We start from the raw sequence: 27,417 nt of genomic DNA on the forward strand, positions 1-27,417 counted from the left end.
ACAATCCATATTTTTAAAAATTTCATTAGCTTTTTTAAGCTACATATAACATTTAGGATTCATTCTGACATAGTTATAAAGGCATAAAACATAATTTACTCTAATGCAGTCTCCTTTCTCTCTACTCCTCCTACCTTCTGTTCCCCTCTACTTTACTGATTTTTTTTTTTTTTTTTTTTTTTTTTTTTTGGTACTGGTTATTGAACCCAGGGCCACTTAAACACTGAGCCACATCCCCAGTCCTTTTTTATATTTTCTTTAGAGACAGGGTCTCATTGAGTTGCTTAGGATCTCGCTAAATTGCTGAGGCTGGCTTTGAACTTGTGATCCTCCTGCCTCAGCCTCCTAAACCACTGGGATTAAAGGCGTATGCCATCACAGCTGGCTCTACTCTACTAATCTTTCTGCTATTTACTTATAGTTTTTTGCAAAATCCATATTTTTGAGTAATCTTCCTCTATTCTTTTCTACTCCCATTAGTGGATAGTTAAGATTTTCTGTATAAAATTGTTGAATTCTTACAACTTTTTAGCAATCTCCACGCCCTGCCCCCGCACCTTGTTTCCTTTTTGTGGTAGGGATTGAACCCAAGGCCTAACACGTGCTAGGCAAACACTGTAGCTGTGAGCTATACTCTTATCCTTTTATTATTTTATCTTGAGACAGTGTCTTGTTAAGTTGCCCAGGCTACCCTCAAATCTTAAATCCTCAGCCTCACCAATTGCTGGGATTATAGGCATGTATGACCACACCCACCAACAATCCTTTTATTAATCCCTTCTTTGTCCACCACAGCAATTCAAATTTTTGGGTAATACTAGGCTAGATTAGCAGTAGTTTTTTTTTTAGTCCTTTTGGACTCAAAATCCCTTTTATACTTTAAGGATCTCAAAGGGCTTTTGTTTATGTGAGTTATAGCCATTTATATTTATCATAAAAGAAATTAAAACAAAATTTTAAGTATTTGGTTAATCAAAAATAGCAGTAATAGGGGTTGTAGCTCAGTGGCAGAGCGCTCGCCTAGTATGTGCAAGGCGCGAGGTGCTGGGTTTGATCCTCAGCACCACATAAAAATAAATAACTATAATAAAGGTATATTGTGTCCAAATACAACAACAACAAAAATTTAAAAACAATAGCAATAATAACCCCACTACATGTAAACATAAATATTTTTTATTTTAACAAAATGATATTTGCCAACAAAAGTTTGGTGAGAAAAATGGCTCTGTTTAACATTATCTATGAATATCCTTATTACTTTCTGGTTTAATACAAGATGAATAAGCTGGCAGGACCAGCAGGGACCAGCGGTAAGACAAATGAGCTTCCCAGGACACATGGAAGGAGGCGCTTTGTGCGAGTGGTGTGAGCGCCCACACTTAAACTCCATTCCCAGGCAGCCCACCTGCCTCATTCTGTCCTGGCCCTGCCTCAAAGGCTCTGAGACATGGGTCTCAGGGACCCTTGGGCTCTCAGATAACATTTTTTAAAATTTTTGGTTTGGGGGGGTACCAGGGATTGAACTCAGGGGCACTTGATCACTGAGCCACATCCCCAGCCCTATTTTGTATTTTTATTAGAGACAGGGTCTCACTGAGTTGCTTAGGGCCTTGCTAAATTGCTGAGGCTGGCTTTGAACTTGTGATCTTCCTGCCTCTGTATCCAGAACCTCTGGGATTACAGGTGTGCACCACCCACGCCCGGCCCCGGATAACATTTTCATGGCCACTAGGCCAGATTATTCAAATTACTGCTCCCACTGGGGAAAAAAAACTAAAAACATAGAGGAATTATTAAAACATTTTCTTAAGCATGCCAAAGAGATGACAAAGAAAGAGCTGTCAGGTCAAAATGAAGGAGAAAGAATAAATCCAGAGAAGTAAGAAAGCATGGCTGTCATTTTTCTTCCTGGAAGCCTATAAAATTAGAACTTTTAAAATTAGAACTTTTAGTTGATAATCTGCCCAGGCAAGAAGGACAAAAAACAAAGCCTAGGGCAAGAAAAAGGTGGGAAATCTAACAGGAGACCCTTCTCATTATCATCTGGGATTCCAAAGAGCCACACTGGTAAAGGAAGGATGGAACAGAACTAGAATAAGCCTTGCACAGAAATACAGCTCAGTTAGAATCCGGTGTACAGTTAGGGACTCTCTGTTCTTAGCTTTGGTTTAAGGTGGGCTTGGTCTCAGAGTTCTACCAAGCACTTGGTGAGAGAGCACATATTCTTTTTTTAAAAAAATATTTTTTTAGATGTTGATGGACCTTTATTTTGTTCACGTAATTTTATGTGGTGCTGAGAATCAAATCCAGTGCCTCACACAGACTAGGCAAGCGCTCTACCACTGATCCACAACCCCAGCTCCAGAAAATATATTCTTTAGGGAGGAAAGTGTCTTCATTGTTAAGTTAGTCCTATAAGTAATTTTTCAAATACTGTGTCCAGCACACAAAGATAACCTGAAATAGGGAGAAACTGAATTCCATAAGGAAGAATCAGGAGAAACAAACCATATAAATTTCAGAAATTCAAACCCTGAAGCTCAGATCACAAAACACCCATGTGACAATGTTTAAGAAAATAAAAGGGGCTGGGGATGTGGCTCAAGCGGTAGCGCGCTCGCCTGGCATGCGTGAGGCCTGGGTTCGATCCTCAGCACCACATGCAAACAAAGATGTTGTGCCCGCCGATATCTAAAAAATAAATATTTAAATTTAAAAAAAAAAGAAAATAAAAGGTAAAAAGGGGAAATACTGGAGAATGATAGGTCAAATTATATTTGTTATAGTGTGAGCATGTATGAATATATAATAAAAATCCCACCATTATCTACTATAACGCACCAATAAAAATATGGTGCAGTGGCTCACACCTGTCATCCTGCTTGAGAGACTGAGGTGGGATGATCATGAGTTCAAAGCCAGCCTCAGAAATGGAGAGGTGCTAAGCAACTCAGATCCTGTGTCTAAATAAAATACAAAATAGGGCTGGGGGTGTGACTCAGTGGTTGAGTGCCCTTGCATTCAATAACCAGTAACCCCCCCCCAAGAAAAAAGCGGGGGGGGGGGGGGAAGAAAACAAAAAATAAGCACTAACAAAGAAAACGGGAAGCTGAGAAAAACAAAGATTATTTAAAAGCAAAAACTTAGTAACAAATGTAACAAAAAAGTGTAAAACTTATCTCCTGAAAACTATAAAACATTGTTGAAAAAAATTAAAGAACATCTACATATAGGGGAAAACATTCTATATTCATTGATTGGAAGACTTAATATTGTTAAGATAGCAATAATCTCCAATTAATCTACAGATTCATTGCAATCCCTACTAGAATTCCAGTTGAGTTTTCTGTAGAAATTAACAAACTAATTCTAAAATTCATATTGAATTGCAAAAGACAAGAACAGCCCAGACAATGTTGAAGGAAAACAAAAACAAATTAGAAGAACCCACACTTTCTGACTTAAAAATTTGCTACGAAAGAACAGTAATCAAGGGCTGGGGTTGTGGCTCAGTGGTAGAGCGCATGCCTAGCATGTTCGAGACACTGGGTTTGATCCTCGGCACCATATAAAAATAAATAAATAAATGAATGTTTAAAAAAATAAATCTAAAAAAAAAAAAAAAAGAAGAAGAAGAGTATTGGTGTAAGAGATAGACATATAGAATGATGAAACAGAATTGAGTCTAGAGATTAAATCTATGTACCTGTCTATGGTTATCTGACTTTTAACAGGAATGCCAAGATTGTTCAATGAGGGAAAAAATAGTCTCTTCAACAAATGGTTCTGGGACAACTGGATATTCACATGCAAAACAATTGTATCCCTTACCATATACAAGTATTAACTTGAGATGAATCAGAGCCCTAAATCTAAGAGCTAAAATTATAAAACTCTTGAGTTGGGGATGTGGCTCAAGTGGTAGCATGCTCGCCTGGCATGTGTGGGGCACTGGGTTTGGTCCTCAGCACCACATTAAAATAAAGATATTGTGTCCACCTAAAAAAACTAAAAAGTTAATATTTTTTAAAAATTACAAAACTCTTAAGAGAAAAATTAGGGTAAATCTTCATGATTAGATTTGGCCAAAGATTCTTAGATATGACACCCAAAACACAGCAACACAAGAAAAAAATAGACAAATTTGACTTCATCAACATTTAAAACTATTGTGCTTCAAAAACCACTATTAAGAAAGTGAGAGCCAGTCATGATGGTGTACTCCTGCTATCCTAGCAACTTGGAAGGTGAGGCAGGAGGATTGCAAGTTCCAGGCAAACCTCAGCAACTTAGTGACCCCTGTCTCAAAATAAAATATAAAAAGGGGTTGGGATGGGGCTCAATGGTAGAGTGCCCCTGAAATCAATTAACAGTATGGGTGGAGTGAAAAAGAAAATGATGGGTTGTGGCTATAGCTTAAGCAGTAAGGCACGTACCAAAGTACATCTACAAGGTTCTGGGTTCAATACCCAGTGCAAACAAACAAAACAGAACAATATCATATACACACACAAGAAAGAGAGAAAGAAAATGAAAATGAAAAGACAACTCACAGAATGGAAGAAAATACTTGTGATTCATATATCTAATAAAGGGCTGGTACCTAGAATACATAACTGCACCTCAATAATAAATATTGAACTGCACCTCAATAATAAATATTGAACTGCACCTCAATAATAAATATTGAACTGCACCTCAATAATAAAAAGACAACTGAGGTCTGGGGCTATAGCTCAGTGGTAGAGCACTTGCCTAGCACGTGTGAGACACTGGGTTTGATCCTCAGTACCACATAATAAAGAAAGAAAGAAAGAAAGAAAGATATTATGTCCATCTACAACTAAAAAATACATTTTTTAAAAAAAAAGACAACTGAATTTTTAAAATGATCAAATAACTTGAATAGATATTTCTACAAAGAAGACATACAAATGGCCAATAAGTATTTGAAATGATGCTCAACATTATTAATCAACAGTAAAATGCAACTTCATACCCAATAGAATGGCTAGAGTCAAAAAGTCAGATAACTATTGGCAGGGATGTTGAAAAATCAAAACCCTTCTACACTACCGGTGAGAATATAGAACAGTGCAGTTACTTTGGAAAAATAGGCAAATTCCTCAAACAATTAAATATGGAGTTACCAAATGACCCAACATTTGACTGTAAGAATGTTACCCTTAGGGGGGATGAAAACTGATGCCCAAACAAAAACTTGGACAAAAAGTTTATAGCAGCATTATTCTTAATAGGCAAAAGGTGCTAACAACCCAAATGTCCATCAACCAATGATGGAAAAACAAAAGTAATATATGCAAACAACTGAAAATGATTTGGTCATAAAAATGACATCCTGATATATGTTACAAAATGATGAACCTTATAAACATTATGCTAAGCAAAAGAAACTAGTCATAAACACTGCGTATCATACAGCTCCTTTGTATGGAATATCTAGAATAGGGAAAGACATGGATATAGAAAATAGACTAGCAGTTTTTGGGGGATAGGAAAAGAGGGGTTGTAGAAGTAGGGGTTGTAGAACATAAGTAGAAGATGTAGGTTATTATATCTATGTTAAAGTAAAAATGACCTTTGTAAAAACATGACACAAATGCTGGAAACCCTGTGAGAAATAGTCTGAATGAAACATGTCCTTTTATATCCAAATTTTCTGTTTTTCTATTTAAAGCATATATTGGTGTTTTGTCTTTTCTAATGTACCAACTTTTGTCATTTAATTGGAGAAAAAAAATCCTTTTAAGAATGATTTTTTTAACTTTATTTTATTTATTATTTTTTATATGGGGCTAAAGATCGAACCTGGTGCTTCACACATGCTAGTCAAGTGCTCTACCACTGAGCCACAACCCCAGCCCCAAGAATGATTTCTTAAAAAGAAAGAAAAAAGAATGGTTACTTAAGATGCAAGATATTAGCCAGGTGCAGTGGCTCATGCCTGTAATCCCAGCAGTTTGGGAGGCTGAGGCAGGAGGATAAGGAGTTCAAAGCCAGCCTCAGCAATGGTGAGGTCCTAAGTAACTCAGTGGGATCCTATCTCTAAATAAAATACAAAATAGGGCTGCGGATATGGCTCAGTGGTTGAGTGCCCCTGAGTTCAATCCCCAGTATACACACAACACAGACACACACACACACACACACACAAGATATTTTTGATTTAAAAAGCAAAAATGGCTTTTAGACGATAATATCAAAGAATATGATATTGGGATAAGAAATTATATCTTAAACAAGAAACAGAAGCACTAAATGTAAATAAACAATAAAATTCACTATTTTAGCCTGCAAAAGATTTGCTAAGAGCTAATATTTACTGCAAGTTTACTTTGTATATCAAGTTATGAACTTTATAAACATCATTTAATCACCACAACAACCTTCAATGAGTCAGTATTATAATTTTCCTTACTTTACAGATACTGCTTAAAGAAGTTAAGTATTTTATCTAATGCAATACAGCTACTAATCCAGGATTGAAATTTGGGTCTGATCCCAATCTCAAAATCTTGATTCTTACAAGACGTGTTCCCAGTTTGGAAAAAAATGTTCCTCAATTCTTTATCTTCTGAAACCAGTGGTTTTCTCCTTTTTTTTTTTTTTAAATCAATGTCCTAGATTCAAAGCTTCTATTTCTTCATCATCTGCTTGTCTTCTCTTCTGTCACATCCTTTACAAGAATTCCCAAATTAGGCTGTTACTCACTCCCTATCTCCTTGCAAACTGGCTTCAAGCCCCAATAATAGTGATTTCCTAATCAGAAGGGAAATGTGGAAATCCTGGTACAGGTTGAGCATCCCTAATCAAAATTATATATATATATATTAAAAAGAAAGAAAGAAATGCTCTGAAATATGAAACTTTTTGAGTACTGACATATGTTTCAGATTAAGGCTGCTGAACTGGTAAAGTCTATGCAAATATTCCAAAATTCAAAAAAAAAAAACTATGAAATTTTAAAAACTTCTGGTTCCAAACACTTTGAATAAAGGATACTCAACCTGCAATAAAATCAAATGGCCTTTTTGCAATCTTCATCTTAATGATCTCTTTTGCATCTTCTCCTCCTTAAAATGTAATTCTCCTTGTCAGTCATACTTTTAGTTTCTCATTCAACCAACATACGTTGGCATTAACTGTGTGCATACACTGTGCCTGGTCCTAAGACACAAATGTGAAAAAACTCAGTCCTTGCTTCCAGTAAGCTTATCTAGATTGAAGATAGTAGTAACTATCAAATGATAAGCATGATGATAGAGGCATGTTTACCAAGAGTAAAGAAGAAAGAACCTTAAATTTGGTGTAAATTTTAGTGATTAAGTCTATAGACTTTACAGTTAGAGAGACATATGTTTGAGACCTGAATTTGCCACTTATTGTGTTAGCTGTATAATCGTGGGCAAGTTATTCAAAGTACTTTAAGAATTAAATCAATCATTACAGATTATTTCAAGACAGAACAGATTATTTTAAGAATAGAAAACTACTAGTTTTTTTTGATAGATTGACTGAACCATATAATACAGAACTCATTTTACTAGTTACTAAAAGAATACCTGATTTAATCAGAATGCCTCATTTGCTAAATATGGTGGCACACGCCTGCAATACCAGCAATTCATGAGGCTGGTGGCAGAAGGATTGAAAGTTCAAGGGCAGCCTCAGCAACTTAGTGAGGCCTAAGCAATTTAGTGAGACCCTGTCTCAAAATAAAAAATAAAAAGAGATTGGGATGTGGCTCAGTAGTTAAGCACCCCTTGGTTCGATCCCCAGTACCAAAAAAAAAAAAAAAGCCTGATTTAATAAGATTATCAAAATTAAATAAAATCTATATCCTATTGCTGCCCCCAAAATGTGTTTTTTGTTTTTTGTACTCTCCATCCCACATACTTTCTCCCCCACTACTAAACATTGTTTACTCAGGGTTGAATCTCCGTCAGTGTGAAGTGTGTATAGTACTCCTTGTTAGACATTTTTTCCACAAAATTTGCTTTGATAGTTTATTTGCTGGCTTAAATATCTATTTATACATTTATGTGTAGATCTAGAACATCCTATTATCTATCTACCTAAATGTAGAATTTGTGCACACACACACTTGTGTGTGTGTGTGTGTGTAGTGTGTGTGCGTGTATGTATCTATAATGTTAAATTACTTTATTTAGTTAAGATGTTATTAAAATTATGTTTTATTTAAGATATGTTAAATAAAAGGTGATGATAACATATGGCCTCCTGTTTTCTCTCAGTTTCCTATAAAAGGAGGTTATAACAGCCTTTATCCACAGATTTGTCAGGAAAATTAAATAAAGGTTATGAAGTGTTCTATACAGTGCCTATAAGTTAACCAATTTCTAAGTATTTATAAAATGTCTGCATGTTTATCTCTTGGAGTAGCCTTAAGGAGAAGCTGAAGTGTACTAAGCCGAGAAGGGGGTCATTGCAGCAGTGAGAATGGTGTATGTGAAGCTATGGCAAGAAGAGAGTAGGGCATGCTCACCAAGTTCAAGGACTAGAGTCAGGAAAACTATTCAAAGGGCAAAAATAAAGCCGGATGCCATGGCACACACCTGTAATCCCAGCAGCTCAGGAGGCTGAGGCAGGAGGCTCTTGAGTTCAAAGCCAGCCTCAGCAAAAGTGAGCGTTAGGGCTGGGGTTGTGGCTTGGTGGTAGAGCACTCGCCTAGCATGTGTGAAGCCCTGGGTTTGATCCTCAGCACCACATAAAGATAAGTAAATAATGGTATTATGTCCACACAACTAAAAAAAAAAAAAAAAAAATCGAGGCTCTAAGCACTTCAGTGAGACTCTATTTCTAAATAAAATACAAAATAGGGCTAGGGATATGGCTCAGTGGTTGAGTGCCCCTGAGTTCAATCCCTGCCCCACCCCCACAAAAAGGGGGCCAAAATAAGAGGTGAGGAACTCTTGTACTAGAGCAATAACAGAAAAGAATGGGGGGATTGATAAAAAGAAATATCTAGAATAAATAACTGATAGGAACCGGTGGGTGATTATATGGAGATGAAGAAGAGGGTGACATATATCCCTGAGGTGGTTTACTGGATATATATTTTGGTGATATTCAACCACATAGCTATAAACATATTTTAGAGGAAGAAGCTAACTCATTTGGTTTTAAACATATTTAGGTTAACATAAGGCATCTACAAAATTATCTACAATATTAGATATAACAGAATTCAGAAGCAAAAATTTTTAGAACGCTATGTAATAAACAAAAATATTTATACAATTAGGTTCTTATAGAATCATCCTTGTAATGACCAAGGGATATTAGAGATAACAGAGATGAATGAATAACTTAGAAAATATAAAGTAACTCAAATCAGAGGTAAGTCAATTAGAAACATTTCCATCACTACCTCAGCTGCTTTGCCATTGTAAAGGCGAAAATGATTACAGGCCTTAAGATTGAGTGCGATGGTACTATCAGGAATTTGCTGGAGGTAAACAGCCAGAACTTCTTGAGACACATCATAGTAATCCAACTTGTAGTAGCAAAGGGCCACATAAACATTGAGGGCAAGGTATTCCCTATTAAAGAAAAGAATTAACAGTTAACAGTTCACAGAAATGTCAAACTACAAACATCAAATGGACAACACAGCAAAGAGGACAGGTGGAGAGTTTGCCTGTAAGAAAGGCAAGATACAGTCAGCACATTTTTTTCTCCTTTTGCATTGTATAATATTTGGGTGTTTCAATATAAATAGAGTAAAAGATGGAAACTAGAGAGCAAGGGAGCTGGGCACGGTGGCACATGCCCATAATCCCAGCGGCTTGAGAGGCTGAGGCAGGAGGATGACAAGTTCAAAGCCAGCCTCAGCAAAAGCAAGGTGCTTAGCAACTCAGTGAGATCCTGTCTTTAAATAAAATACAAAATAGGGCTGGGGAGGTGGCTCAGTGGTAAAATACCCCTGAGTTCAATCCCTAGTATCAAAGAGAGAGAGAGAGGAAGAGGGAGAGGGAGGGAGAGAAAAAGAGAGACAGAGAGAGAGAGAGAGAGAAAGGGAAAAATTTAGAATGTTCATATTGAAAAATTAACACAAGCTATAACTGAACAGGAAACAAATAGGCACTCCATATAGAGAAGAGAGAAGGCAGGTGGGCTTGATGACTGGAAAGGGGAACAGGCAGGAGACTTCAAAGGCAATGCAAAAGAGGGGAGAAGAAAGGTGGATGAGACATTTTAGAGACTGGAAAGAGGCCAAGGGTAAGTGATAAAGTTGGAACGTTAATTCTTTAAAACGGTTTGTTTCTAATTTTATCAGCAAGTAACCTACAATGTAATCACATCACTGAGATTGACACATCTAGACCATGCATTTTCAAAAGGGGCAATATCCCCACCAGAGGGGCAAAGTTGGTCTTTATAGGAGAGTGAAAAAAAATCATACTCATTTTGTGGGTAAAACATAGATATTCATAAGTACGTTAACACATAGAAACACATTATTACATATATAAGACATACATATATATAAGCGTATTAAAATTTCAAGGGGGTGGCAATCGGGACAAAGCAATGTCTACAAAGTCTCTGTAGAAGGATGATAATGAAAAAGGTAGAGAAATCCTGATCTAAACAATCCCTAAGGAGTTCATAATCATGCCAAATTATCAACTAAACAGGTTTGAACCCATAGTGCTACTAAATCCAAAGGACACTAGGTCTTCAGCCAAACTAAACATAAAAGAAACTAACAAAATGAAAGACATTTCAGATAAGCATGAAAGCACACAGACCTGTTATCTAGCAGTATCCGCTTATATATATCAATAGCTTCTTGGTAATGAGAACGCATGTAGTGGATTGAGGCCAAACTGAGTTGGTCTTCTGTGATATCCTGAAGATTCTGATGAAAATTCATCAATTTTTTCTCATCATTAAACTAAAATTGTGAGAGAGGAAGAGACATGTAAAGATTCATATTAGCGTACAGTTAGAGAAATCAATACCTCTTCTGGATACCGCGTTTCCATTTTCTATTTCCCTTAGGCTCTGTGGCTTTCAGTCTCTCCAGAGAAAGAATGTAAATAGCCTCAAGACAGAGCCTTAGCAAAGAAAAGCCTTTTTATTTTTACTTTCTGTACCAGGGATTGAATCCAGGGTGCTTTCCCATTGAGCTATATATCCCCAGCCCTTTTATTTTTTATTTGAGGCAGGTCTCACTAAATTGCTGAGGCTGGCCTCAAACTTGCAATCCTCTTGCCTCAGCTTCCCAAGTCACTGGGATTACACGTGTGCATCACTTTGCCTAGTTGGAAAGTCTTCAACTTACAATTAATATTAATTATCTAACCCTCCACCCTCACCCACTTACCTTCCTTTTGTCTTTCTTTATATTTTCTTTCTCTCCAACCCGAATCTCTTTGCCCTCTTCCTTTAACAATTTATCTGGTATTTTGTATCTCTTTCTTCTTGGTGCACAATATGTAATCAAAATGTATTTCTCATTGAGCAACTTAGTGATCACAATTTTTAATTTTCTGTTCTAGATTTTTTTCCATCCTCTCTTTAGTTACTATGTATTTTGTTTTGGGTGTCAGAATTCCATTCCAACCTTATATGCTTATTTTACTAAGTGGTAGTTGCAAATAATAGCTGCCTTTGCTTATACTTGGGATAGAACAGATATATTTTTTTAAAAAAAATATTTATTTTTTTTAGGTGTAGTTGGATACAATACCTTTATTTTATTTGTTCGTTTTTATGTGGTACTGAGGATCATAAGGGCTCTACCGCTCAGCCACAACCTCCACCTCAGAACAGATAGATTTGATAGTGACCCTTTATATGTAGATTGCTCACTCCTGCCTGGTGTAAAATTGGCTTATTTGCTTAAAAATTTTTAAAAGAATCTGTTTCCACAAAACAATAAATTCTGAAGCTCATCTCTAGTTTGGTCAGTGACATATTACAGATAATATTTTCTTTATGGTGGTAGATATTAAATCCAAGGCCTCGTCCATGCTAGCTTGAGCTCTCTCACTGAGCTACATCCCCAGCCCCTATTACAGGTAATTTTGTAAATTACTGTTTAATTTGTAAAATAAACATTAGTTGTCAGCTAATGAATGCCTATACTATATTCTATAGGCTGTATTCTAAAGTCTGTCTTGGAAAGGTCTTTATTGAGTCTAATTTTTCTTATCTGCCTGCACTCTGATTAATTTATAATACATATCAAAAAAAAGTTTCATGGGGCTGGGGTAGTGCGCTTGCCTAGGATGCATGAGGCACTGGGTTAGATTCTCAGTACCACATACAAATAAATAAAATAAAGGTTCATCAACAACTAATTTTTAAAAAAGTTTCAAATGATACTATTTCTCGAGGCATAAAAATTATAAAACAATCCAATTGAGGAACAATAGGACAATGAATTATGACACATCTGTTAGACAGATGTTGTGAAGACATTCAAGTACAGAACAGAGTAGTGAGGTTCCAAATTAAAATGTTGTTATAGGACAAGATTAGGGGGGAAATGGAGACAACCTACTCCATCTACTCAGCTTCAATCTTCAAATCTACAATTTGCTGCATGTAGAAATAGGAATTCAGAGTTTTAAATTTTTCAATTTTTCAAAAGAAGCCAGAAATAAAGTGTTTGTGTGACATACCCTATTTTTAAATGTAAAAAAAATTGGAGTGCTGTTTTAGAAACACATCTGTGGTGCATTCTCAGCCCATGAGATACCATTACAATCTCTTCTATAGAATATCTTGTGATGTGGAAAAATGTTTGAGACATTTTTAAGTGGAAAAACCTGGTTATAAAACAGTATGTGTGTGTTTGTGTGTGTGTGTGTGTGTATATATATATAAATATATACAACATATATAACCAAATTTGATAATATTCATATATTTTTAAAAGATATGATTTTTTTAAACTAGAAGAAAAGGGAACAAAATACCATAGTGTTATCTCTAAGTGGCAGACTTATAGGAAATCTTGATTTGTGTATATGGGGGTGTGTGTGTGTGTGACTTTTTTAATGATTTTCTAAAAGCACAATAAGGAACATTCATTATTTTTGTCATCAGAAGAAAAACAATAAACTATATTTCTCAAAACTGAATTAAAGATTTCAACTTTTATTAATGATGGAGTAGCTTTATAGCACATTCCTCTCACCAAGAAAACTAGAAAAGCTTGAAAACTACTAAATATCTGTGTGAATTTTTTGAGGCCATTTGTTAATGGGGTAGTTTTCCTAGTTTCTCTTTCAGAGAAATTGTCACTGATGTACACAGCCACATCAATGTTTATTGCAGCACAATTTATAATAGCTAAATTGTGGAACCAATCTAGATGCCCTTCAGTAAATAAATGGATAGGGAAAATGTGGTATACATACACAATGGAATACTACTCAGCATTAAAAAAGAATAAAATCATGGCATTCGCAGGTAAATGGATGGAGTTGGAGAATATTATGCTAAGTGAAGTAAGCCAATCCCCAAAACTCAAATGATGAATATTTTCTCTGATATGTGGATGCTGATCCATAATGGGGATGAGAGAGGAGAGCATAGGAGGAATGGAAGAACTTTAGATAGGGCAAAGAGAAAGGAGGGGACATGGGAGTAATAAAGAGAGTGGAATGAGATGGACATCATTACCCCCAAGTACGTGTATGAAGACGCGAATGGTGTGACTCTACTTTGTGTACAACCAGAGACATGAAAAATTGTGCTCTATATGTGTAATATGAGTTGAAATGCATTCTGTTTTCATGTATAACAAATTAGAATAAATAAATAAATTTTAAAAAATATCTATGTGAAGGCATTAGAAAGCTACCAAGATACTGAAGACTCAGACACCAAGATCCACTGTAAGCCCAGCAGCTCAGGAAACTAAGGCAGGAGGATCACAAGTTTGAGGTCAGTCTCAGCAACTTAGTAAGACCCTAAGCAACTCAGCAAGACCCTTTCTCAAAATAAAAAATAAGAAGGGGGATGTGGCCTACTGGTTAAGTGTTCCTGGGTTCAATCCCAGATACTAAAGAGGAGAGAGAGAGAGAGAGAGAGAGAGAGAGAGAGAGAGAGAGAGAAGACCATTTAAGGCAGAGAGGTAGAGATAAGGCTGATATTTGCCACCACTATTCTCTAAGGGCATCTGTCAATTCTCAATTGATGCTTGAGATGCTGAAAACTATGTAGAACTTCAAGAAGTCTTGTGGGCTTAATGGACAAAAATCTATCCTGTGTGCCCGACAAAAACAAAAGCAAATTCTCTCTGGAAGAAGACAGAATTATCCAAAGTCTCTGTATTTGTTTTTTCTTCCTCCTCCTCCTCCTCCTCCTCCTCCTCCTCCTCCTCCTCCTCCTCCTCCTCCTCCTCCTCCCCTTATTCTTTTTTATTTTCTTTTCTTCAGTACAGGGACAGAACCCAAAGGTGCTTTACCACTGAGCTATATTCTCAGTCCTTTTGATTTTTTGAGATAGGGGCTAGTTAAATTACCAAGCCTGTCTTTGAACCTGTGACCCTTCTGCCTTAGCCTCCTGAAAAGCTGGGATTATAGAGGTGTACCGAGACTCTGCCTGGCCTTCTCTGTTTTTATATACAATAGCCAGCACTCAATGAGCGCGCTCGCCTGGCATGCGTGCAGCCCGGGTTCGATCTTCAGCACCACATACAAAAAACAAGGATGTTGTGTCTGCCAAAAACTAAAAGATGGATATTGAAGAAATTCATTATCTCTCTTTCTCTCTCTCTCTCTCTCTCTCTCTCTTTAAAATAAATAAATAAATTAAAATATATATATATATTTTTTTTAAAAAAATAATAAAGTAATTCATACTCAATAAGTAAGTAAGTCTATTTCTACAATGTTCAAAATGATCTGAACTAAAAATTAAAAGCAATTTAAAAATCAAAGAAGTAGGAAATCTAAACGAATTATGGCACAAAAAATATGCCATATTCCAATATTCCAATATTCATATTCCAATATGAAGATTCCCAAAAAAATGGATGAAAACACCACAAGACCCAACTATCACACTCCTTGGTATTTTCCCAAAAGATCTAAAATTGACATACTACAGTGATGCAGTCATGTCAATGTTTTTAGTAGCACAATGCACAATAGCTAAATTAGGAAATCAATCCAGATGCCTGTCAACAGATGAATGGATTAAGAAATTGTGATATGGGGCTGGGTTTTGGCTCAAGCAGTATCGCGCTCGCCTGGCATACGTGCAGCCCAGGTTTGATCCTCAGCACCACATACAGACAAAGATGTTGTGTCTGCCAAATACTAAAAAAAAAAAAAAAAATTAAAATTCTCTCTCTCTCCCTCTTTCTCACTCTCTCTCACTCTTTCTTTAAAAAAAAAAAGAAATTATGATATATAATATAGGTGTACACACACATACACACACACACACACACAATGGTGTTCTACTCAGTCATAAAAGAATGAAATTTGGCATTTGCTGGTAAATGTATGGAGATGGAGAATATTATGTTAAGTGAAATTAGCCAAATTCAGAAACTCAAAGGTCAAAAGCTTTCTCTCATATGTGGAAGCAAGAGTAAAATAAGGGAAAGGGGGAGGGAAGGATAGAATAACATAAAGAACCAATCAAATACAAATTAATAGGTGAGTGAAATAATGTCTAGTAGAGGAAGGAGAATGGGACAGGGGAGGGAAGACAGGAGGGAAAAGGTGGGATCATGAATTGAAATCGATTTCCAAGCATCTATGAATTTGTCGGGATGAACCCTACTACTATAACTATAAAGTTCTAATTAAAAAATATCTATCCTAAAAGAGATATTCTAAAAGATTAAAAGGTAGTTATTTTTAAAATATTTTTTAGTTGTAGTTGACACAATACCTTTATTTTATTTTATTTATTTATATGCGGTGCTGAGGATCTCACCCAGGGCCTCGAATGTGCTAGGCAGCACTCTACTGCTAAGCCACAACTGAAGCCCAGAAAGGTAGTTACTTTTTAATATGGTAGATATTATTTCACTTGCTCTTTTCCTTACTTATATTTTGTTTGATAGAATAAATGGGTATAAATTTTGTATTTCAAAAAATTATAACTTGGGGCTGGGGTTGGGGCTCACAGTAGAGCGCTTGCCTAGCACATGTGAGGCCCTGGTTTGATTCTCAGCACCACATAAAAATAAATAAATAAAGGTATTGTGTCCAGTTACAACTGAAAAATAAATATTTTTTAAAAATTATAACTTAAAATATAACATTATAGTGATCAAAATTACTGCCCTAAGGCAATTATGAAAAATGTATATTTATTTCCATAAGTCAGAGCAAGGTACCTCTGTTTCTTAAGAGATGATAGGATAGTCCAAGCACACTAACATTCTTTTTTTTTTTTTTTTTTTTTAAATATTTATTTATTTTAGTTATCAGCGGACACAACATCTTTGTTTTGTATGTGGTGCCGAGGATCGAACCCGGGCTGCACGCATGCCAGGCGAGCGCGCTACCGCTTGAGCCACATCCCCAGCCCACACTAACATTCTTAAATGACTGCTTTCTAAGAATAACTAAAACTTAACACCTCTGAATAAATTAAGAGGGTAAAGATCATTAATGATGGGAAAAATCCAATAAAATTAACATCTATATTCCACTTATTCTAGAAATGCTATCAACAGGAATTTATAGTTAATTGCCTTTCTCTATTGTTAGGTTGTTGTTGTTGTTGTTTTTGGTACCAGGGATCGAACTCAGGGGCACTGGATCATTGAGTCACATCCCAAGCCCATTTTTAAAAAGATAGAGAGAGAGAGAGAGAGAGAGAGAATTTTTTAATATTTATTTTTCAGTTCTTGGCGGACACAACATTTTTGTCTGTATGTGGTGCTGAGGATCGAACCCAGGCTGCATGCATGCCAGGCGAGCGTACTACCGCTTGAGCCACATCCCCAGCTCCCCAAGCCCATTTTTGTATTTTATTTAGAGACAGGGTCTCACTGAGTTGCTTAGTGCCTGGCTTTTGCTGAGGCTGGCTTTGAACTCATGACCCTCCTGTCTCAGTCTCCCGAGCTGCTGGAATTACAGGCTTGCACCACCACACCCAGCCGCCTTTCTCTATTGTTAACAGAAGAAAATAAGAGAAAAATATTGTTAAAACAAACACATTTTTGAGCCAAGTGTCAGAATCACTGGGTGTTCAGTACATGTGAGTTCAAAGTCAGTCTCAGCAAAAACAAGGCACTAAGTAACTCAGTGAGATCCTCTCTCTAAATAAAATACAAAATAGGGCTGGGGATGTAGCTCAGTGGTTGAGTGCCCCCGAGTTTAATCCCTGATACCAAAAAAGAAAATTGAAATGAAAACTTAAATACCTTGTGGGCCAAATGGAAGAGCAGGCGATTTTGGAGTCGACTTTTAGGAGCTGAAATAAAAGATCCAAGTTGCTTGTTAAAAAATTCAAGAGTCTATGGCACTTAATCCCTTTTAAAAAATAAAATGATTCTCAGATGAATTTCCCTAAATCCTTATCTATCTGATCCTGAGATGTGTCTACTATAATGAATATTGAGTCTGATCTCTACCTGGAGTAGTAACAGTAGTAACATCAAGAACAAGAGAAATGTTCTAAGAGTCTGCTCTTCCCCTATCTGATTCTATTATGTTGTCCAAGAGCACAGCAGCCCACTTTGGTATTGTTCATATATTGAACCAAACAATGTTAGCAGACAATTGTAATCATCTCTGTATGCGCATGAATCCACTCGCATTCAGTTTTTCAACGCAGTATTCTTTTTCAATTCCTTTTTGAAATCTTCTTTTCCACAATTATATGTCGTATTTTCCTAATAGCCCAGACTTTTATCTTCTTGAGTCCTCTACCATAGTGATGTACCACACTTAAACAGGCAGCCAAACAAAGGTTAACATCTTTCCAGTTCCAAATATCCTTTGTGCTCTTTGAAATTTTCCTATTCTGAGGGGCACTCAACCACTGAGCCACATCCCCAGCCTTATTTCCTATTTTGTATTTTATTTAGAGACAGGGTCTCACTGAGTTGCTTAGTGCCTCACTATTACTGAGGCTGGCTTTGAACTCTCAATCCTCCTGCTTCAGACTCCCAAGCTGCTGGGATTACATACATGCTCTACTGCACCCAGCTAATTCTTCATCCCTTTTATAAAAAAAAAAAAAAAAATTCATACTTTAAAGCATATAAATATATATGTGTGTGTGTGTGTGTGTGTGTGTGTGTGTGTGTGTGTGTTTGAAATAGAAATAGCTTCCTTAGTCACTTTTTATGTGTCTAACACTCTTTTAAGCACAAAGTCTAGAAACATAACAGCAAAAACCTTAAAAGACCTTATGATTAAATTAGGATAAAATACATTAATACATATAAAACACTTGGGTACAAATCAAGAAAGTCTTCAAGTTGGGTATGGTGGCACATGCCTTGGAAGGCTGAAGCAGGATGATTGCAAGTTCAAAGTCAGCCTCAGCAATTTAGGAAGACCTTGTCTCATAAAAAAGGTAAAAAGAGGGCTGGGGATGTGGCTCAAACGGTAGCGCGCTTGCCTGGCATGTGCAAGGCACTGGGTTCAATCCTCAGCACCACATAAAAATAAAATAAAGATGTTGTTTCCACCAAAAACTAAAAAATAAATATTAAAAAATTCTCTCTTTTTCTCTCTCTCTTTTAAAAACAAACAAACAAAAAAGGTAAAAAGAGCTGTGGATATAGCTCAGCAGTAAAGTACCCCAAAGCTGGTAAATCCCCAATATATATAGAAAAAAAAAAGGCTTCAAGTTCCACATTTCAATGAAGATTAGTATGTGTACACACACACACACACACACACACACACACACACACACTCCCCTGTCTTCATGTCTTTGTATATGTGTGTGTATGAATTCCTCCCTGGAATGTATTCATCCCTAACAAATTTCCTAACAAACATTCCCTTACCTACTACTTCTCTAAATTTCCTTGAACTTAATTTGATTTATACTCTAATTATCCTTATTCCTTTCCCCAATAATTCTGCTTCCCCTTACTCTTGTTTACAAATTTGAATGCAATCCTCCTGAGATGACTGTCATGACTCCAATGGAAAGTATCAGGATTCCTCAAGCTAAAGTTACAGGGTTTCTCACTCAGAAATTGGGAAAGAAGCTATGAAATCTAAGCCGTAAGAGCCTGAACACCTATATCACAGCATGAATGTCCTACCGTGATGGAACCTAAGAGATACCTTCCCTTTCTTTTCTCTCATCCTCCTGCTTTGGGCTGTAGCTTCTTGGATGCAGGCTGATGGGGGCGGGGTATTAGTGTGAGGGTGGAATTAACTATTCCTTTAAACACAGATCAAATCCAATATATTTTTCCTCCTGTGTTACTGGGGATCAAACCTGGGACTTTCACAGAGCTACACCTCAGCCCTATTGTTTTAAAACAAATTTTTTTAAAATTGTAAGACAGGATCTTGTTAAATTGCTCAGACTGACCTTGAATTGGTGATCCTGTGCCTCAGCCTCCCAAGTAGCTGCAATTACAGATGTGCACCACTACACCCAGCTCAGATTCAGTATTTTTTGAAAAATAAATCTACTTTTTAGCTTTCTAATGTAAGTTGGTTCTTGCTTCAATAATCAAAGAATAAAAGAAGCTTTAAAATCTCCAAAATTGGGGATGGGGTTGGGGCTCAGCAGTAGAGCGCTCGCCTAGCATGTGCAAAGCTCTGGGTTTGATCCTCAGCACCACATAAAAATAAATAAATAAAAAATAAAGGGGCTGGGGATATGGCTCAAGCGGTAGCGCGCTCGCCTGGCATGCGTACGGCCCGGGTTCGATCCTCAACACCACATACAAAAAAAAAACAAAGATGTTGTGTCCGCCGAAAACTAAAAAATAAATATTAAAAATTCTCTCTCTCTCTCTCTCTCTCTCTCTCCCTCTCTCTTTAAAAAAATAAAAAATAAAAATAAATAAAGGTATTAAAATCTCCAAAATGACTCTTACTCTGAGTGAAGAGTATCAAATATAAAAAAGAATTAATTTACCTTTAAATCCAGCTGCTTCAGCTTGTTTATACATGCCAAGGAAAAAGTAGGTGCAGGCAAGGTTCACCCAGACTTCAGGATTGCAATTTTCCTCTTTTGTTGCATTTTCATATTCCTGAAATACATGTAAAGTAGTGATCTCATTTTGGCAGTAAAGCAATTGATAGGCCATCCTTCTGTAAGGAAATAAGATTTCTTACTCAGATAGGACAACTTTCCATTTAGAAAATCTTACCAACTCCTCATTCTATGCCTTAAAAAGTGAGATACTGAAGCTGAAGCTCAATCCTACCGATGCAGGGCTGTTGTGCACTTAAGTCTACACTAGGTTTCCCCTCTCCATATTTAACACTGATAATGATAACAAACTACAGACATGAAAAACAACAAAAATATTTTACTTTTGCTAACTTAAAAAGACATATAAAAGTTAAATACTGGGCTGGGATTGTAACTTATATATGGTACAGCACTTGCCTAGCATGTGTGAGGAACTGGGTTCAATCCTCGGCACCAAATAAAAATAAATAAATAAAATAAAGGTATTATGTCCATCTACAACTAAAAATATTTTTTAAAAAACTTAAATACTTAGATTCAATTAACTTAAAATCTGATAGCTTTAATGCACTTTAATTTTATTTCATTCTATTTCATTTTATCTATTTCAGAGGTAGAATGCTAGCTCAGCATGCATGAGGTTCTGGGTTTGATCCCTAGTACTACCAAATGAAATTTTTTTTTCATTCATTGTATTTATTTCCAGTTTTGGTAATTTTTGTTAATTTGTTTTTATTTTTAAAAAATATTTTTTAGTTGTAGATGGACACAATACCTTTATTTATTTATTTTTATGTGGTGCTGAGGATTAAACTCAGTGCCTCACATGTGCTAGGCAAGTGCTCTATCACTGAGCCACACCCCTAATTCTTAATTTTTCTTTATGTTTAAAAAGGTATTTAGGGGCTGGGATTGTGGCTCAGGGGTAGAGCGCTCGCCTAGCATGGGTGGGACCAGGGTTGGATCCTCAGCAACACATAAAAATAAAGGGATTGTGTTGTGTCCATCTACACCTAAAAAACAAATATCATTTAAAAAATAGTGGTAAAAAGCTATTTAGCCTCACATGCACAAGGCCCTGGGTTCAATCCCCAGCACCACATACACACACAAAAAAGGCATTTAATTTCTTACCAAGGATCCTTTCTGAGATTCACTTTGTTAATCGCATTTTCCACATACTCTTTCTCGTTTTTCTCAAACACCTTTGTTTATTTTTGTACTACATTTAGGTTACTTTTTTCCCTATATCTTTCACAAATAATAACCAGCTTCCATTCTGTCCTTTACATATTTCTTTTTCCTTCAAGAATCTTGTTTCCTTTGTTCTTCAACTTACCTCCTCATTACCTGGCCTTGGATATTTTAATTTCTGTTATGCAGTCTTCAAATTCTTTTTAAAAACTTTTAAAATATACTTTTATTATATTTATTCATTTTATATGGTGCTGAGGATCAAACCCAGCACCCCGCACATGCTAGGTGAGCACTCTACCCTGAGTTCCAGCCCCAGCCCCAGCCTTTTAGGTTACATTTTGAGTAAGAATATGTGGGAAATGTTTCAGCAATTTCATTTATAAATAAAAATTGCTTGACATAATGTTAGAGTCTGTAAACAAGTCAGGATGGCACCTGGCATTTTGCCAGAGAAATGTTAGAGTCTGTAAACAAGTCTGGATGCCGCCTGGCAAAATGCCAGAGGGAGTGGTTTGTGAAGTAACAAAAGCGAGCCATTAAGTGTGGAAATTCCTTATTGGTTGACTGCTGTATCTAGTTTATGCTAATTAAGATAGGCTGTGTGGAATGTATAAATATCACTCCGATCCTACAATAAATGGCTCCTACTCCTGCTGTATCAATCTACACAAGTTGTTCGTCACCCCCCGGTTAATTTGCTGCAGCCGGATTGCGGCAACATAAGGCATCTATAATTTTATTTAGACCCATATTCCTACGTATTAAACATTGCAGATGGGGTAGGGTTTGCAATGATCAAGAAAAATGATTAAGAAAGAAATGATACTTACAATAATAAAAAAATTACATAAAGATCATACAATCTTGTTTATTGAATGAAAATAACCAAGCAAAATAAAAGTGAAATTCTTAACAAGATACATACTCACATGCTGGAATACATATATAGATTTCTGAATCAATACATTTTATTTATTTATTTTGGGGGGTTTGGTACCAGGAATTGAATCGTGGCCACTGAGCCACATCCCCAGCCTTATTTTGTATTTTATTTAGAGACAGGTTCTCACTGAGTTTCTTAGTGCCTCGCTTTTGCTGAGGCTGGCTTTGAACTCACCATCTTCCTGCCTCAGTCTCCTTGAGCCGGTGGTATATAATATCCCGTCCAGCTTAAATCAATACATTTTTTAAAAAGTCAGTGGGGACCTCTATTAATAAAGAAGTAGGACAGGGGACAGCAGATAGGATGATTTTGGTTTTCTTTTTTTACTTTGTTTCACTCTATACTGTTTGAATTTTACCTGAATAGATATTATTATAATACAAAGTTTAATAATATTTTAAATACATTCCTGTTAGACTTTTTTAAATTTTACTAACCTCTAAAGCTCTCTTGTAGTCACCCAGGTGAAAAGCACAGTATCCAATCCACAAATTAGTATCCTCTTCTTGTTCTCCAACGTGACGTTTAAACTTCAGGTTTAAAGTTCATTAAAAAAAAAAAAATCATGAAAAACTTTGAACAGTAAATCCTCCATTTTAAAAACTGCTATGTTAAGGGCTAGGATATAGCTCAGTTGGTAGAGTGCCTTGCACGCACAAGGCCCTGGGTTCGATCCTCAGCACCAAAAAACAAAAACAAAACAAAACAAAAAAAAACCCTGCTATGTTAAGTTACTACTGAATTATCAGCAAGCTAAGTAGTACATGAAGAACTGTGCATTCATTGTGCCTTTACTTACAATACTCAGCACAGTTACCTTCCAACAGTCTCAGAAATTTGTATCTTCAAATATTTCACACTTGTTTTTCTGTACTCATTGACACCTTACTCCAGAAAGTATGTGAATTATCTAATAATTCTGGATGATATGTATGGAACAAAATAATTGGGTGAAATAGTTAAAGTCAAGAACTAAAGGTCAGAGAGGCTAAGCAAGGAATTCAAGATCACACAGCCTGTATAAGTGGTGACAGGGACTTAAAAGTAGTCTGCCTCCAAAGTCCGTATTCCCAACCTCCATGTTTACTGCATTCAACCTCATTCTTCCACACATGAGCACACACATATTTATTAATAATGCACTGAGGATAAAGTGTTAATTCATTCTATTACCCTTGACCTGGGTCATTTACCAAGTCTAAAAGAGCTACAATATACAGAAGACTGGCTTCATTTATGTCCACTATGAACAAATATTTATGAATTATTCAACCAATAAAAGAAAAATCTATTCCTCTTTGGAGGAATAGACTGAGACTTTGAAAGAGGATGTTTTTGGGGGGCTGGGGATGTGGCTCAAGTGGTAGCGTGCTCGCCTGGCATGCGTGCGGCCCGGATTGGATCCTCAGCACCACATACAAACAAAGATGTTGTGTCTGCTGAAAACTAAAAATAAATATTAAAAAAAAATTCTCTCTCTTAAAAAAAAGAGTGTGTTTTTGTTTTGTTTTTACTCTACAGCGTGATAAATCAATAGTGAGCCAATACATGTTCATAGAATATCACCACAGTGGCTCAGTCACCCCAAGAGGAAGACATCTCTTAGATACCTTTTTGTCTAGGATAAGAATTTAATCTTCTCACCAAATGCTATGAATTTTAATATAGTGCCTTAAATCTGGAGGATTTCTTGAAGAATTACCCCTGAATTTGCCCCAGGAATTCCCTGGGGCTATGAAATTTTTAAAATTCCAAACTCTAATAGTTACCATTCCCCACTCTAATTAGCTACCTGAGAATGTAGGCATAGAGCAGATTACCCCTGCCAATTTAGAGGTCTTAAATTATACAATAAAAAATGTCATTGCCTTAAAGAAAAGAGAGAAAATAGAATGACAAAAAATAGACTTATACAGTCAATCCACTGATTGATAGAGTTAGTAGGTCCTTCCAAGTCAACCCCAAAAAATGCAAAGATGAGTTGCCACTAAAAAAGCTAACCACTGTGCTCACTACCTAAGCACTAGTAAGACAGGGAAGACTTAGAAATAAAAGTAAAGTTAATTAAAACAATTATTATAGATTTGTAGCAATATAGCAAGAGTAATGTTTTGGAGAAATGATTGCAGCACCACACAACCAGACCACCCTGTCCAAACCTTCATCTTCTGGTGTACCCCTACATTCTCCTCTAGCTTCTTAAAAAACAGTTTCTCCAAAATACAATCTCTGTGGACCATCTACTTTAGAAGCACTGAGACTACTTACCTAAAATGCAGATTCCTGAGGACCACAGCAGACCTAAAGAATCAGAATTGCTAATGCAGGAGTTCAGGAAGACAAGCATCTTGGTAACTACTCTAGGTATTTCCAAAACATACTAAAAGGTGAGAACTATTGAGGCTGGGCATATAGCTCAGTGGTAGAGTTTATTCTGGATTTCTGGATTCTATCTCCAGTAGTGTGTGTGTGTGCACAGGGGGTGTGTGGGGGGGTGTTAGCCCTACTGCCATAGAGATTTGAAAGGCTTTTTATATTATCAAAAAATTAACGTGGTAGAATTGTTCAAATTTGACCAAAATTTTATTACATAATAGAACTAATAATGCCCAGGAGTTAGGATAAACAATGTGAGAAATGAAACTGTATTAAGTGTCACTCCATATTTTCAGGTTGAATTCACTATCTGTGAAACTAGACACAATCAAAGTGGCCCTTAAGAAAGAAGTTGTTTTTTGTTATTGTTGTTTTTAAAGTTCATCTTCAGTCAGGTTTATAGTTAACTTGGAATCTGCAACTTACCAGATTTACTAGGTGTTTCCTTGAAGCAACCCCATAATGCATCCACCCATTACAACAACATAGCAACCAGCATTAACCTGAACATTCATCTATAGTCTAGTATTTACCAAATCAAGAAGCAATCTTCTTTGGACCTTACCTCCAATAGGGTAATAGCGCCAGTGAAATCTCTTTGTGAAAGTAGCTCCTCTAGTTTTGGAATCTTCCTACCTTTCTTCTTTCTTTTGTCAGAGTGCGGTACTTCCCCGCCTACGGCAGGCTTGGCCCTTGAAAGCATCTGCAAAAGAAACAACAACTGAAGGGTCCAATTTCGATGGTCCGTTTTAAACGGAGTGACAGCTCCACGATTTACAAGTCAAATCCTTAACAACAAATTTGAAGTCTATTCAAATTCCTTTGGAAGCACTGCATTTTCCTGAGAGGGCCATCACTCTGTACTTGAGCTGAACCCAACAGCTACTCCCAACTTCTTTACCCATGGAAGACGCTTCCACGCAGCTTCTGTCACCTCGGCCTCCCCTTGCTCTGCTGTTCATCCCGTGTGCAGCTCAGGTGTGGGGAAATGGAGAAGCAGGAGGGAAGAAAGCATCAAGGCATTCAGGTTTGCATCCCTCCATACCCCCGTGGGAACGCAGAAGGCTAGAGGGACCAGTCTCTGCTGACACACCCGGACGGTACCCCAAAGTGTGCCGGGAGTCTCTAGCCTCCAGCCCTGGACCCCTTTACTATCCAAAGCCTCTAACCATCTTGACGTCGTCCCCGTGAGCCCTCTCTGCAGACAGACAGCAAAGGCCGCGCCTCCGCTGGGCGCCGCATCCACACCGCTCGATCCGTCTCCACGGCAACCCCGCCGGGCGGCTGGTCCCTCTGAGAAAAGAGCTCGTCGGAGAACCAGCGACCTCCGCTTTTTGGTTCCGTGCCACTTCCGCCGTGGACGAGCGGACGTTTGTCTCTTGGGAGGAGAGTGACGTTCTTTGTGCTGAGAGCGAGTTTAGCTGTGTCTCTGTTTACGAATTTACTTTAGGAAAAGACTAATTAGAAAGGCATTGATTTTCAAATGCAAGTTCCTTGGGAGATACATTTCCGAGGACCACTTCCGTTTTGGATTTGGGCTCCATAGCAACCCCGGGCTCCGACACCTAGTCTGTGTCTCCTGCTAGGGAGGGAGGAGAACCGAGGGCGTTGACATTTGGACGCGGAAGTAGAACCCAAATCGCTTCTTATTTGCTTAGTTACGCCCCCACACCGTAAGGAACTGTGATAAATATTTGCTCCTGGCCGGGCTCTGTGGGACATGCAGCTCTCCCAGTGGCTGGGGAGACTGCGGCAGCAGGATCACGAGTTCAAAGCCAGCCTCAGCAATTTAGCAAGGCCCTAAGCAACTTGCGAGATCCTTAAAAGGACTGGGAATGTGCCTCAGTGGTAAAGTACACCTCTGTTCAATCCCAATAATGCGTCCCCAAAGGTATTTCACTCCCGGGGAAGCCAGCTAGCAGGGCAGCAAAAGTAGTCTTCAAAAATCACCAAACCATGGAATGCTGGAGCTGGCAGGCACTTTAGCAGACACCCAGTCAACCTCTTAGAATTAACAGACTAAAGTAGCCTCGCGTGGTGGTGCAAACCTGTAATCCCAGCCACCGGGGAGGCTGAGTCAAGAGTATCTCAAGTTAGAGGCCAGCTTCAGCAATTTAGAGAGAACCTGTCTCGAAAATGTAAAAAAGTAAAAATAAAAAAGGGCTAAGGATGTGGCTCAGTGGTAAAGAACCTCTGGGTTCAATACCCAGTACCAAAAAAAAAAAAAAAAAACAGGTGGGCGGATGGGAATACAATTCAGCAATAAGGAGCCCCTAGGTTTAATCTTTATCGTGTGTCCGAGTAGGTACACACATACAAATTAACAGACTAACGGACTAACATATTATTAGTTAACTAACAAATTGAGTGACTATTAACTTGGGTGTGGTAAAGTATTCCCTGAATAACCAGTCCTGTGGAAGTTCAAGTGTACCACAAACTCATGGAAGGTAAGTATGATTTCTTAGAATCCTTTGCTCCTGCTCCAGCAGCAGTCCTTCCTGTCACTCCCTGAATCCGTTTAAGAATGAATGTTTAGGGCTGGGGTTGTGGCTCAGCAGTAGAGTGCTCCGCTAGCACGATGGAGGCCCGGGGTTTGTTTATAAAAATAAACAAAATATAGGTATTGTGTCCACCTACAACTAAAAGTAAATATTTAAAAAAAGAATGAATGATTACTTATCTTAATTCACTGAAAATTATTCTTTTGTATAAACATGGTTATACGGAGACACAGAAAGGTGCATACA

At 37.3% G+C, this 27,417-nt stretch overlaps 1 protein-coding gene across 1 annotated transcript in view; it reads right to left on the reverse strand.

Moving 5' to 3' along the window:
• Positions 1–25,923, reverse strand: part of Ift56 (intraflagellar transport 56) — a 63,488-nt gene extending 37,565 nt beyond the window's left edge. The window contains exons 1-7 of the mRNA XM_076860218.1: positions 25,837–25,923; positions 25,233–25,370; positions 22,729–22,821; positions 20,092–20,206; positions 17,399–17,448; positions 10,800–10,945; positions 9,416–9,587 (exon numbers count right to left, since the gene is read on the reverse strand). Coding sequence (XP_076716333.1) covers positions 9,416–9,587; positions 10,800–10,945; positions 17,399–17,448; positions 20,092–20,206; positions 22,729–22,821; positions 25,233–25,370; positions 25,837–25,839 — 717 coding nt within the window. The 5' untranslated portion in view covers positions 25,840–25,923. The remainder of the gene's footprint in view (positions 1–9,415; positions 9,588–10,799; positions 10,946–17,398; positions 17,449–20,091; positions 20,207–22,728; positions 22,822–25,232; positions 25,371–25,836) is intronic.
• Positions 25,924–27,417: the final 1,494 nt, after the last annotated feature.

This window comes from Callospermophilus lateralis, chromosome 1 (genome assembly GCF_048772815.1).
Source record: "Callospermophilus lateralis isolate mCalLat2 chromosome 1, mCalLat2.hap1, whole genome shotgun sequence".
In the NCBI taxonomy this organism is placed as follows: domain Eukaryota; kingdom Metazoa; phylum Chordata; class Mammalia; order Rodentia; family Sciuridae; genus Callospermophilus; species Callospermophilus lateralis.